The following is a 14,944-nucleotide window of genomic DNA, read 5'->3' on the forward strand; positions in this document are numbered from 1 at the left end:
GGCAGAATGAAAACTTTCCCCATGTGAGATCCTAATAAAAACCAGGAGTGTAATGCATAAGTGACTGTAGGACTTCCATACAACTTCCCCAAATCTAAGGCTAAGGTTTGTATTTTTACCAGTTTATTGTAGGGAGGCTCATGGTGCATGGGACTGAAGAAGGACTGACGGCATGTGATACTTGCCAATGTATGCACAAAGGCAAGGTAGGTTTCAGGTATAGTCAAAAATCACAAGCCTTTTCCCATCTTATGGCCCAAGATCCTGGAGCCATTCCTTACCAGATGACCTAATCAAATGCTTTGGGTTTTGGTTTGGGTTGCATTATTAATTAAAGGGACATTCTTAAAGGCAGTAACTTGATAAGCTATAAATCTGCATCCATAAATCTCCTGGATTTCTTTGACATGGCTTCTGCTACCCACCTTGAATAAAGAGACTTTGTGATTTATTTTTAGAGAGGAGTTAAAAGAGATTTTTTTTTCCTCCCTCGTTGTTAACCAAACTGCCTTAGGTTCTTCCAGCCTATCTTTTGGGTTCTAAAGTCAGCTCATCTTAGCAACGAAGTATGGCTTTGATGGCTTTCTTCAGAAGTTGGACACAAACTATAAACCTACTTCTTGCTTGAAAAGAGAGTCTCTTTCCCTGGTATTCTTTTTGTATACATATGCACATATAAATTGTAAAGAAAAAGATTACAGAACTTTGAAGTGTTGCTTTACACTAACCACAACACCAGTTTTGTAACAAATGAAGTCTGAATCCAAAAGAAAAGATTCCACCTTATAGGAGGTGACAGTGTTTAGAAGAACAACTTTTCTACAAAATTAATCTTAATCAAACAGAATGCTGTTATTAAATAAGTAGCCAAAAACACAGTTTAAAGAGTAAAAGATTCTATTTTTAAGCCCAGTTTGCAAGACAAGGACATTTAAACCTCCCCTTTGAGTTCATCAACAGCCTACCTACATACATGCTATAGATCTAACGGTCAGAGTGGTTAAGGTTGAAAGGGACCTCTAGAGTTCATCTAGTCCAACCTCCCTGCACAAACAGGGACACCTAGAGCATGTGGCATGGGGTGGCATCCAGGAGGGTTTTGAAGATCTCCAGAGAAGGAGACTCCAGAGCCTCTCTGGGCAGCCTGTTCCAGGGCTCTGTCACCCTCACAGGAAAGAAGTTCTTCCTCATATGGAAGTGGAAATTCCCACGTTTCAACTTACACCCGTTGCCCCTCATCCTGCCACCAGCCGCCATGGAGAAGAGCCTGGCCCCATGCTCCTTACAATCACCTCTCAGGTACGTGACCATGTTGATCAAATCTCCGCTTGGCCTTCTCTTCTCCAGGCTAAACAGGCCCAGTAGCCATAGAAAGGATCAATGAACTTGTGTGTTCTGTAAATCTGACTGTTAAAATTGAACTTCAGAAGTCTATCCATTAACCCTAAATCTTTTGGTGAGAAAATAATTAAAATGAATGCATTGCTTGCACAAACTTGCATAGGACTTTGACAGTGGAGATAATAGACTGACACCCAACAAAAAACCCTCACCAAGCTCTTTACCAGGAGATTTGTCTGAGCAAGCAGAGTAACTGAAGAAAGTCTAAAGTAATGAAGAATAAATTACCTTCAGACTCTTCAAGTAAATCACAGGCAGCCAGGCAAGTAGCAGTCCCAGCTGCAGAATTCACTAACATGTGTACACACAAATATATATGCAAAAATCATATACATGCATACATGTATTTTATGCATGCATACATATGCAACATAAGATAACCTGCTGTGTATCTACTTGGAAATAGACAATAAAGTGCAATTTAGGAAATTTCTGTTCTTTTGTGGATTACAGGGCTTTCATGGAATGACAAATAGATACTTAAAAAGTAAATGCCAATATTTAGCACAATCACCAAGGCTATCTTATAAACTACAATATCCTAACACTAGGTAGTTAAAAGTGCATAACTGTCAAGCTAGCAGTAGGTGTAAAACTTCTTCATTAACTTCTGTCATTAATCCTTCACGTACAGCAAAGCAAACATTGCAGGTCCTGCAAAGCAGTGCTCCTGTGACCCAAGAGGCTTATGCTGGACTTCCTACTGCCCTCATGACATACCTCTCTCCTCTCTTTAAGGTCTTAAAGAACCCATACAAAAGCATTCTCAATTTGCATTCAAACAAAAAAATTCTTACACTGCTGTATAAAATCTAATGAGTATACCATGCAAATATGTTAGGTATTTATGAACGCAACTGCTCTCAAAGATGAGTAGAAACAAAGACAGTGAATGCATCTGCTCTTGCTCCCAAAAGCCAGGCCACAGGCATCACTCCTTGCCTCCTCCAGAATGCGAGGCTGAAGCTCCCGTGGACAGGGTTTGCCCTCTGCTACAGTTACCCCTTATAAACTCTAAGTAAAGCTAAAGTTTTCTTACACCTATTATTAAACTCTTGGATTCCAGGATTTGCACTCAAAAGAAAAAAAAATAAAGTGTGTTGACGCAGGTTGAGGGAGACAGGACTCAAATGAAATATCCAAATAAAATCTTTTGGGGAGCTTGGGGAAAAAAAAAAAAAAAGTTGCTTGGGAAGATGTTATATTAAGCTGTTGAATAAACTAAGCAGCTATAATAATGCCAGGTTTAGGTTGAACGACAGATGATTAGACACCAGAGCAGTGACTGACAGGAAATAGGTTAGTCACCATATACTACAGATGCTTACAAAGTTTCCAGCACAGCATTTTTCCCCAGAATAAAATGACAGCTCGAAGCTCAACTTTTAATTTCTAAATACCTGTGTAAATTTTGACAAATTTTCCATTTTTTCCTTCCTCTTGAGGGAAGGTTTTCAAATTTTCAGAATGATTTTACCTGAAAGCTTTGGGAAAGCAATATTGCTATGCAGCACCTGTTTAAAAACATGTGGAGTTACCCAACCCATCTGGGGAATGGACATGTGGGAATCTGTGTTTCATGAAAGATTCCAAGGCTTCAGGTTTGTATTCCAATTGAGAATTTATAAAGAAGAAAGTTGAAGCTTCAGAAATCCTTGTCCAGCTCTTCTAGACACAAAGATAGGATTTTTTTATTCAGCTAAAGTAAACAGCTGCATTGGAAAAGCTTTCAGTGATCCTGTAATATTCCTGCTCAAAACCAGCAATACACGAACTAGCTGATATTTCTGAAAATACAAGGATATAATCAAGTCTATATTTTTTTTAATAAAATGTTTTATCATCTTTGTTCTCCTCATCATGGACATGCTTTGAGCATGTTTAAGAATGTCAGACAAAAGAACAGCCCCTAACTTCAAAAATAAAAGCCACAGTCTTCACCATGTATTCTTAGGAGCTCTTTCTACCTTCTTCCTCAAAGATCCAGGCAAACAAGGACTAGTCAGAACCCGGACTACTATTTTTGAGAACCTCTAACCAGCATTGTCATACAAACATCCTGGTATGTACTTGCCTATTTACCAAAAAAATTCACTCTAGAGACCACATGAGCCATTTTAGAGGCTCATGGCACAGTAAATCATGAAAGGCAGAGTAAATAATTAGTGGTTAGTTAGAGGTGCAGACTCATCTTCTACCACTACAAGGCTCAGTCCCACTCTACCCTACTTTCAGTGATGAGTTCCCCATTCCCTACTTCTGCCAGCACTAACATTTTTGCGAGTGGAGAGTCAGATCAAAGATCTAACCTAGCTAAAGAGTAACCTTTAAAAATGTAATAGATTGTCTTTCAGACAGTGTATTTACCTCATCCAGCTGACCATATACCTACATAAATACTAGTGTCAGTACAAAGGAAAGCATGAAAACTAGCAGTAGGGGATAGAGAAGGAGAAGTAATGTCTGTGAGGTTATAGTGTCCATGAAGTTATACCCTAAGTAAACATAAGATTTTAAATGAGTCATAACAGAAATGCTCCTCCTTATCACACAAGCCTAACACTTGCATCTGCCTTAATGCAACACTGCTCCAGGCTCCAACAGCCTGGAAACTGCCCCTTCTCAATATCTTGAAGATCACTCAAACCACACAAGTCTGCCACCATCAACAAAGGGGTTGTCACTGCCCACTCCAGAATATAGAGAGTAGGAACTACGGAAGAGCATGTGTCCTATAAATCCAAAAGAGTGCTGTGGCAAGATATACAGGAGCGATATACATACATAGAGCATCTGCTCTTGCTCCCAAAAGCCAGGCCACAGGCATCACTCCTTGCCTCCTCCAGAATGCGAGGCTGAAGCTCCCGTGGACAGGGTTTGCCCTCTGCTACAGTTACCCCTCCTGGAAGCCCTCTCCTCATCTCTTGAGGCAAAGCTCTTCCTCAATCCATGAAAAATGAAGGTATAAGACTCATCTGACCCACAGGTCAAGCACTTCACAAGCACAGGTTACAGAATTAAAATTCTATTCTTGAAAAATTGGAGAAGAGAATCTAAGTTACTTTACACAATGTAATCCAATGGCATTTCATTATTTGACCTACAGTGTCACTTAAGACCTTATGAGACAACAGATGGACACATATGGATATTGCAGAAGCACCCTCACCACAGTCCTCTACGTAAATTAGTAAAGCAAAGAAGAAAACATAAAAGCAAACTTGGATACACAATACTGCAGAAAGTAATAGCAAAGACAAGACCAGAAACCTGTATCTTGGATCTCCTGTATCTTGGGATACATGCTACAAATTGATCCATGATGCCTTCCATTGTCAGTAAAATGAATTTTAATAAATAATTCTTTATGTGAGAGACTTACCTTTAGGAAGCATATGTGTTACAACTAATGTAGAGCACATCCATAAGATACTTTTTATATTTAACAACATCTTGACCTACAGATAAAGAAAAAATGAGTTAGTCAAAGGCATTCCACCATGGCCTTGTCAAGTGCTATAACTCAGTACCTCAATAACTGTCATTGATATTAGAATAAACTCATGATGCTTTCCATCTGCAAACATGCTGCCCAAGGATTCCTGTTTTCAAGACTTCCCCACACATTTTATGACGGAGATTTGTTATAATGACAATTGGGACATATTTAACACAGATTCATAGATGAATTTCAGATTACCAATTCTCAAGCGATATTCAGACTTGTCAATCCCCTTTGTGTGTGCTCCTCACCTCCTTCTGAGGTTGCTGTGCTCCAACTGAAAAGTGTGTTCATAATAGCATATTGTAATTTTTATTCCACTTCCTAGTTAATGCATTGAACATGAGCTAATACGGAAATTTAAGTGGTGCACTAAAAAAGCATAACAATTCCCATAAATGTCAGCCATTATAATGGCTTCATAATGGTCTCTCTTCATGGACGATATATTCATCAATTATAAGAAATAGCTTTCAACAACAGTTTGTGAAACACTGCTGTTGAAACGGTTTTATCACAAAAACTCCAGATTTCCCAATACTGCTCTCAAAATATACTACCTGCGCTCTTTGCTTCAGCTAGTAACCCAACCCAACATTTTTCTTCTCAATCCCAGACATATTACAGTTTAACTGCTATTGGGAATCTTGAAACTGAGATTTACTAGATATACAGCTATATTACAACTATAAAACTTGTATTACATATTTTAGAATTTTACACATGAGCATTTTAATGCTTAATATTTCCACATCATGTTTTAGGGCTAAAACAATAACTAATACAACCACAAAACTTCACAGATTATATTGAACATGACAGCCAAACTAATGCATACAAAGTAACAAACTCAGAAAACTACTGGTCATACATTCAAACTCAAGGAAGTCCTCTACACATCCTTCAGCTATAGCCCAAACTTCTCAAGAGTCTATGCAAATTTGGGTCCACCCTGTAATAGCTAAATGGCTCAGAAAGGAGGCAAAATATCTCAAACCAAGCCTTTACAATGAGGCAATCTCTAACACGAAAGCATCCCAGCTCTAACATAACAGCGTAACAGTTCAGAATTCCCATCCAAAAGTACTGGAAACCCAAGAGTGCTTCATTCCCCTGTATGATGATGGCCAGAGTTGGCTAGCTACACTGTATGCTGCAATCTGTTCCCAGGGCGTGTGGGGAAAGAGCCCAGCTGCTTTGCATGCAGCTGACCGCCCTTTGCCAAAGATGCCCTATCTTTGCTTCAGCCATTCAAGTGTCCTGAGATTATGATGTGATATCACTTCTTTTGCAACTCCAGCTCCATGGAATTTGCACTTTTTATGACCAAATCCTAAACAAGAACTGATATCTTAGACTTAATTCGTGTTGAGTCCTAGTCTCCTCTAACATTTTTGAAGACTAACACACATCCTCCAACAACACCCAAACGGTCTTTCATCTTTCCCCTACTTATACAAGCATGGCTGAACACGGATAAAACAAAACCATCCATTTAATAAGTAACTTTAAAAATCTAGACAGTGATTGTAGTCCTCAGAAATTTATCAGGGAAGGCAGTCAGGAGTGGAAAGGTTACACAGAAAGAGCTGCAGGCATCAAGAGTTCATCTGAAAGCAGTAGACCACTTTTCAAATAGAGCAGTTGTGTTTGCTTAGATACTCATGAAATGACCGCAATTACTACATCTCAGGAAATAAGAGGTCAGTTTAAGTCTATGCATGTGCACAAACTAGAAGGCACTTCAACCAGCCCTCATATCCTGAGACCACTGTGAAACATAACTCACAGAAATTACTACAAACTAGCTCCTCCACTCTAAAAAGGCACAAAATAGAAGTGCTGCAGAATTTGACACCCTCAAACACAGCAAATAGTTGACCTGCCTTCAAGATAGTGCTAAAGTTCTGGCCTTGATGAGACCGCTGTGGCTCCCGACCTTCTTTTGAAATATTCTGTCCATGTGTTTCCTATGTGTCACCCATTGGCTCATCAACAAACAAAATAGTGAAGAATAAATTGTTTACAAGCTTAGCTTTTCATATTTTCCCATACTCTTTATCTCCCTCCTCCCCCAGAAGGCAACCTTGGTTTCTCATACAACAAACAAAAGAAGTTCACAGAGAAAAAGAATAAAGGATTTGTTTTTCCTTGAAAATGGGCATGCTGCACTTAAACAGCACAATTTACATGTTGCTCTACACCTTCCATTCCACGGCATTTCCTTTGGGGGGAAGAAAGCCAACAGGCTTTCAAGTCAAACAGGGACAGGAAGGCTAAGGAAACATCAGTAGTCTCTTTGGAGGCCTCAGATTAATAGTTTCTAATGGACAATCCTGAAGGGCAAGGATTATTTCGTGACCTTTTACTTTTCACCCTACTCACAAGAGTGGCAAAAGCGAGTGTCAGTCGGTGTGAAAATGCTTTCACCTAACTGGTGTTTGGCATAAATGCTCTCTTGAGCAAGCTGTGATAATCCAGGATGTATCCTTTAATTGTTGAAAGTTTCAAAAATTTTTAAGACACCTCAGATTGTAGAGAGGCACTCTTGAACATAAGAGAGCAGCCTGCTCAGAACTACCACACAACAGGACTGGTGATCCAAGGCTCTGGGGCAGGCTCTGACAAGCAGTACCTACATACTCACCACACACCGATGGGTAGTCCTTCACACTCCTAGATGGTGCAACTAGTTCCACACCTAGGTAATTCCACCAATGCTACTGCATACAAGGGCTATGAGAACTAGCAGCGCCAGTTGCATTGAAGCTCAAGGCAGGACCTCATCTTCCCATTCCTTTACAGCTTGCGCGCACACACACACACACACACACACACACACAGAGCGTATCAGACACCATATCAGTGACTGAACTCCAAATACAATTTGAGGAACCATATGAAGAAGTCAGCAGCAGCTTGCAGGCACTAAACATGAAAAAATGCAATGGCAGCCCATGAAAACAGAAGGACAACTGAATAATCTGCAAGGCATCCTATGAGTGATGAAGCCTAGCTGATATCAGCCATCGGTACAGAACAGAGTATCTATGGCTTCTTTTTCTACACCTTCTCTCCCTGGAGGTGCTTTTTAAAGTGATGAAAGATGTTGCTTCAATCCTCGCCCCTTAAGTCCATGGGTATGACTCCCAGGCAACACTCAAGCATGAGGGTTTTGACACCCAGGTCCTCAGTGGGATCCAGCTAAGCTGCAGGTTACAGAGCGCTGTTCCACTACAGCAGCCAGAATGAGCACTACCTAACATGACCCCAAAGGGCAGCCAGTCTAGAGCTGGAAAGCAAAACTCTTCAAATGCAGCATCAGCAATATTCTTTAGGAGTTACTGGCAAGAGTGTTTACTGCTAGTCCCCAGCATCCCAATCAGTGCTGCCCACACTCCCAGGCGACTTTAATTAATCCCAATGTGATTATTCCCATCTCCTCTCCTGGTGCTGACTAACCCAGACTGCAGCTGACACTGCTGCATTGTAGCTTTCTGAAAAATAAATGAAATCCCTGCTCTAGTGCTGGTTTGCATTTCCCATCCCTGCACTCTACAATTTAGAAACCTCTGCTCAGTCCACAGCCAGTAATTAGCCAAAAGTTTTCTAAACACACCTTTTTCCACATCCCCATTTTTTTTTTCTTTTCTCTCCCCACTTGGTGTGACTATGCCTGGAGTAAAAAAAGCCATAACAGTATGGATACCATAAGGAAACCCTGCCAACTCAGGACTACAAGACTTGAGTAAGTGTTTAATTTCCACCATCTATTAAAACAAAATAAAATAAAAATCTTACTTTATGTGGCCAAACTTGGGTTGCCTGCTGGCTGGTTTCCAATCAGACTGATCCAGTTTACTAGCAGCTACTTCATACAAACAGATCTACACTGGGCACAGTGTCTTTTAATTGAAAGATGCCAAGTCCCTGGTAAACTTCACATCTTTGAAAAGCAGCAGTAAGGATGAAAATGTGTTCTTTTGGGGGAAGAGAATACAGTTCCCATTTTTACAGGCAGTGCTGCTTTGCCTTACAAAAGTAGTAGCTAAGCAAGAATTTGTATGAGCAATAAGTTCTGATCACATTCCAGCTTGTGTTTAACTTACAATGAAGGCTTGATGTCATACCAATGCAATTTTAATTTAACCAGATGGGAGAATATCATGTCTCTCCCTCTCTACGCCTTTTGGAAATTTCAGGTTAAGAAAGTGAATTATCCATGTAGCATCTACTATCCAAAACTTTTTCTCCTGAAGTTGGAAAAGTAAGAAATTAGCTACTTTCATAGAAGTGACACTGTCATAAGAGGTTGGAACTTTTCAGGTCATAGCAAAATGTCATAATGACACGTCCTACAGTTATATTGGGAAAGCTGGACACATTACTTGAGTAAAAAAAAAAAAAAAAAAGGCTCTGCCCATCTCCCCTTTCTGCCTATACAGTAAATTTAAGGTTCATAATAACTGAAAAAAAAAAATATCCCAAAGAAAATCTGGCACTAGAGAAGTGAATTAAGGTTACTGCTCCTACTAATGGATAAAACAGTAAATTACACAACCTTCCAGTGAAAACCAGGCAAGCTAGAACTGACCTATCCCAGATGTAGCACTTCTCTCGCTGCCTTCTGACTCTGGTTGAAACTTTTGGAGCTGCTATACTTTCTCAAACACACACAGTCTGCGTTTTCTTTTGCCATCCTTTGATCCTTTTGTGCCAGCTGACTGTTAATTGCTCACATGTATTAACTTAACCATAAGCTCTGTTTAATTAACTTAGCCTGTTTCACCACGTTTCTGCCATGTGATTAATTAGTTCACTGTGCTGCCACTTGGTTGGCTTGGCCTGTATCTGATTCATCACTGGCAATGCAAAGTTGCCTCCTGCAATAGGGCACAAGGCCATAAGGGTCTTGAGGGCCTCTGCCCTAACCTCTCCTCACCGCTTCCCACACCAGCAGCCAGCAGGGTCTGCAGGAGTCCCCTGGTGCTGGAGTCACAACAGGCCGGCAGAGCTGCCTCCAGCCCCAAGCATGAGCAGAGGCGCAGATGGGAGAGTGACCAGAGCACAGCATGTTCTGGCAACCCTCGCTGGCTCTGGCAGCTACAGGGAGGCTGCTGCGCTAGAACATCCCCCTCTCCCGGCCAGCAATAATTTATGCCAGAAGCTGCTCTGGACGCGGAAGCAGCCTCACTGGGACACAACAGAAAAGCGCCTCAGGTAGAGCCTGCAGCAGGGTCCACAACCCCATGTGCCTGCAGGTCACCCATACCTTGTGCCCATCCCAGTCCTGTCTGTGGCACAAGCACCATTCTCCTGCCTCCTGCTGAGCTTCCTCTGGGTATTCCTGCCCTTCCTTTCCCCATCTGCCTCTCACCTATGTCATTGCTGTGGCCATGATGGCAAGAAGAATGTGAGAGTAACAGCAGGGGGAAATGAGAAGGAAAACTGGGTGAGAAAAAGCAGAAAGTATCAGAGCTCTTGTCCCAAGAAAGGGTAAAATCAATGGAGACCCCTTTACTGCCTTTCTTCTATCCATCCAACTTTGTGGGACAGGAAACACCACGCCTACAGCTACCAAGCAGAGCAGTAGAGCACCCTCCTGCCCAAGGAGTAGGCTCATCCAAAGAGCACTGATGCAGCTGCATACGCTGCAAGCACAGAACTGATTTAAACACAGCTTGGGGCATTTACAATCCACAGGCCACAATGCCACAACTACCCTAGGAGCAAAGAGTGCAGCATGAGGCCAATGGGGTCATCAGCACATCTGACAGAGGCTTCCAGCTTCAGTGCTCTGAGGCCAGTTGAACTGATTATATTTGCACTATGGGCAGGGAACTTAAGGCCCTCGAATAAACACACACACAATACACGTGCAAGGACATTTGTGAAGAGTTACGTACGCAACACATATTGAAGACATTAGCATGACTGTTCTTCTGCCTCTACAAAGCACTTAGGAAAGCTAAAAGCTTAGTTTTTTTTTTTCCCTCCTGTATAGGTGTTATTACAACTAGATCAGGTATTTCCCTCATTAATTAGAAATGGTTGTGACATGTTCAGAATAGCACCACGCGCAGCCTCACAATGCATGTAGTAACTTCACCAGCTCGTGCGCTACCACCAGTCCCACAGCCAGCTGTGCACACGTGGGAGCAGAGCCCAGCCCTGCACGAGGAACCAAGCAAAGCCTCAGAGGTGGTCTGTACCTGTGGTCCCCAGCCTCCCCTGCAGTTATCATCCAGCACACTACATGCTGTAGGCATATACTTTCATCTTGCTCTCTGAGAAGCAAGTTTCCTGTGGCTGCTGGCAGAAGATCCCAAGAGCAACATGATGCCTGAAAGCTAAGGACCAGGGAGCACCAGTCCACACTGCCACATGCAAGTCCCAGCTCATTCACCATCCATGCTACCCCCTTGCCCCTCCATTGGGCCCCATGTCCCCCCACCTCTGAACTGGACTCTTCCATTGGCCCCAAGCCCTTTGGTTGAGCCCTGCATCCATCAGAGGTGCCATGTCCCCTTCAGCTGCCCCTCAACCCTCTTGGCTGAGCCCAGCATCCCTGACGGGGCTTTCAGCCCGTGTTCCTTCAGGAGCATCTCCCTGCGGCCCCAAGCCCCGCTATGCCACCCAGGGCATCCCCTGCGCCCCTCACGTGAGCCCTGCACCCCTGCCCGTGCCCCACACACCCTGTGTCCCCGCAGCAGGCCCCCTGCCCCCCAAACGCCCCACGGCTGCCGCGCACGGGCCCCGCGGCCTGCGCTCCTGCCTCCCCCCTCCGCCGGCCCGGGCCCCGCGCCCCCTCCCGCCGCCGGCAGGGGGCGCCCGGCCTCCGCCCGCCGCCCCGTTCCTCGACAGCGCGCGGGGGCGGCGGCCGCGCTCCGCTCCGCCCGGCCCCGCGCAAGCCCCGCGGAAGCCCCCGCGCCTGCCCCGGCGCACGGCGCGCGTGCAGCAGCTGCGTCCGCGGAGCCGCCGCTTCCAGCGATGACATAGGTTTTTCCCCTCGCGTTTGCATTGTGTCAAGACGCGCGTCCCACACCCTGACATTTACAGAAATCTGGACACGTTCTTCAGTTCGCTTGAGTAATAAGTCGCAGGCTGGAGGCGCGCGAGTTGCGGCGCCGGAGCCCGCCCGAGCGCAGGGAACCTCCGCGCGCTGCCCCGCTCCGAGACTCCCCAGCAGCCCAGGCACAAGGCTCCTAGGAGAACTATATATATATATATATTATATACATACATATGCATTCTTACGTTGCAGCCACCGACTTCTCCCTTCCCCGGCAACACGCTTCACAGTAAAAGCCACCCATCCCTATATTTGACTCGACTTTGTTTCAGATCTGCCAAGTCTTACTCATTTTTTGGAATGAAACTCCTTTCTTTCAGTCTTTTCTTTTTTTCCCCCCCAAAAAAAGAAAGAAAAAGAATATTTAAAGCCTCCCTGTCCTGGGCCAGATTTCTGCAACACGTTTCAACGGCGAACGGATTAAGCGCCCCCCGTCACCTCTTTGCAACAAAAGGGAAGCCCCCCTGGCCAGACCTTGCGCGCCCGGCGGGCGGGCGGGCAGCTCCCCAGGTAGCCGCGGGACCAGGGGGGCGGCACGGAAGCCCCGCACCGCTTTGTGCGACCAAGTTAGGCCGGAGCCGCCGGAGCGGCTCGGGCTTCTCCGCCGAAGGGGCTCCCGCCTTTTTTTTTTTTTTTTTTTTTTTCCTCCCCCCTCTCTCCCCTCTCTCTTCTTCTTTTCCCGCCGCCGAAACTCCCTGGGATCCTTTCACGACGCTCTCACTTTCTTTGTAACACAAAGGAGGGACCCCAAGGAGCGAGCGGAGGGGGGAAAGCAGTGCCCCCCGAGAAGCTGCTCGCGGGTGTAAAAGGGGGGCGTTTTGCTCCGCTGACCTTGTGATCCTCCTCCTCGCCCACCGCCTCCCTTTTAGCATGAAAATGTGGCTCAAAGGACGCCTGCTTTCTGTCTCCCCTGGAGGGATGCTTGTCTGAGTCTCGCAGTCCCACTGCCTCGCTCTGCCCTGGGAACAGCTTTCCAGGAACATCGGGGAGGAGAAAGGGAGGGAAAGGAGAGGAGGATGGAGAGAGGAGAGGAAAAAAAAAAAAAAAAAAAAAAAAAAAAAAAGGATGGGGGAAGCACAAAACACCATAACACCAGAGGAGAGTGAGCATACACTTTTCCAAATGTGAAAAGGGGGGGGGGGGGGGGGGGTCTTCAGACCTTCTTGCCGCTCCTGCTACATGATTTTACAGTGCTTTTGTGCATTTAATACCCGTGCAAAATAGCTGCTTCCTTTCTCCCTCCTGAGTCCCATCGCACACCAAGGTGCAGCTCTACCTTCCCATCCATTCAAACAACCAATGCGGAGACTTCTGTCAGCGCTTCCACCCCCGAAGTCTTCTATTTCCTAGTTTTCTTTGTTCTCCTCTTTGCACAACGAGATTTTTGTAGGTCCCAGAGAATCCCTTCTCCTCTCCCTCCCCGCGTGTTGTTGAACTTACCCAGGTTGCTTAAATTCCCCAATCACTGATATTCCTTCTCTCTCCCTGAAGGTCTGCAGTTCAACTCTTTGTTTACAGGTACCAACAGCAAAACAATCGCTTTAAATCTTAAATCTTACACTAGGTGCTTATTGGCAAGGAAAAAGAAAAGCATTAAAAGAATATAGTTACCTTAAAAGGTAGTGTGTTGCAGAGATTGCAAAAAAAATCACAACGTGGTGCTAGGCTAGTCCAGAGATCCCAGTGGCCGCATGAAAGAGTAAATCCCCTTGTTAGTGCTGGGAGGAGATGCTGGTTCCGGGGTCTCCCCTTCTCCCAGAGCTCGCTCTCTCCTCCCTCCCCACAGGCGAGCACCTGACTCCGAGCTCCTGCGCTGAGCTGTGGGCAAAAGGAGCTCGCCTACAAGTTCAAATGCGAGCCTCCGCCACCCATCATTATTATATCGTTGTACCGTCAGCGCTGCAGAGGAGGGGCGCTGGCTCGGGGAGAGGAGGGTTCAGAGGCTCTTCAAGAGCCTCCTTGCAATTGCAAAGCTCCCGCAGCTGCTCGGCGCAGGAGAGCCCCCAGCGCCTGCCTCGGCGGGCGCTCCCGGGCCCGCCCGGCGCGGGGGGAGCAGCGCGACCGCCCCCGGCCCCGCCGCCGCCCCCCGACCCGGCCCCGGTCCGGAGCGGCCCAGAAGCCGCCTCAGAGCCGCGCTGCGGCGGCGGCGGAGAGCGGCTCGGGCTGCGCCGCTCGGCGCGCAGGCATCAGCCCTCGGGAAAGTGTGAAAGAAACATTGTTCCCTAATTAAATAATTAACTGGGAAGAGAATGGAGAGACCTCCTCTGCTCTGGCTCCCAAAGCCAGCTAAATGGGGAAAGTGAGTGGGCCTGAAATCCTCTCCCCCCCCCCCCCCCTTTTCCTCCTCCCATCTCAGCGGAGGTTGTAATAAAAGAATATATTGGTAATTGTTCCAAACTTCCTCCAACTGTGCCAATTCACAGGCAGTCTCACATCTACAGCCTCCCAAGCCAAGCTTCTCCACCCTAGCTTTACGCATCTCCAGCCGCTTTTCTTTCTTTATTGAGATTAGAGGCTGTGCTTGCATCCAAAACCCTTGGAGATGAAGTCATGAGCAGAACTCTAACCCACCCTTCTACAAGGGACTCTCACCAATTAAAGCTCGGCCCCTGTTTCACATGCAACTCCTTTCCCAGGATGTACCTATCCTGCTGTGTGACAGAGGCACCCTTCAGCAGGCACAAAATCCTGGCAAGCAGCTGTGCCTTGGCACGCTCGCTCCCAGAGGAGCGCGTGCCACGTTCTCCTCCCTTCAGAAGGTGTAAATCCAGGCCCAGCAAAGAAGAGCCTGAAGACATAGGTGTGTCTGATCTGGGCACGTTTCTGGCAGCCTCAGGCGCAAACGCTAGGAAGATGCAGGAGGGGGTTTCCTTCAGTGCCTCTCACTATTATTGTTCCAGCTCCTGTATCCCTGGAGTTTTGCTGACAGAGAGTTTGAAACGAGCCCAGAACATTTCCCAACACAGCCT

The 14,944-nt window shown here is 45.6% G+C and overlaps 1 protein-coding gene across 1 annotated transcript in view; it reads right to left on the reverse strand.

The window, feature by feature from the left end:
- VCAN (versican) overlaps nucleotides 1–13,959 on the reverse strand; it is a 105,098-nt gene extending 91,139 nt beyond the window's left edge. Inside the window, exons 1-2 of the mRNA XM_088522107.1 lie at nucleotides 13,587–13,959; nucleotides 4,784–4,859 (exon numbers count right to left, since the gene is read on the reverse strand). Coding sequence (XP_088378233.1) covers nucleotides 4,784–4,853 — 70 coding nt within the window. The 5' untranslated portion in view covers nucleotides 4,854–4,859; nucleotides 13,587–13,959. The remainder of the gene's footprint in view (nucleotides 1–4,783; nucleotides 4,860–13,586) is intronic.
- Between the last annotated feature and the right edge of the window lie 985 nt (nucleotides 13,960–14,944).

Source organism: Tinamus guttatus, unplaced genomic scaffold (genome assembly GCF_059628265.1).
Source record: "Tinamus guttatus ecotype Peru unplaced genomic scaffold, ASM5962826v1 Tinamus_guttatus_pri_ptg000149l, whole genome shotgun sequence".
NCBI classification, from domain to species: Eukaryota; Metazoa; Chordata; class Aves; order Tinamiformes; family Tinamidae; genus Tinamus; species Tinamus guttatus.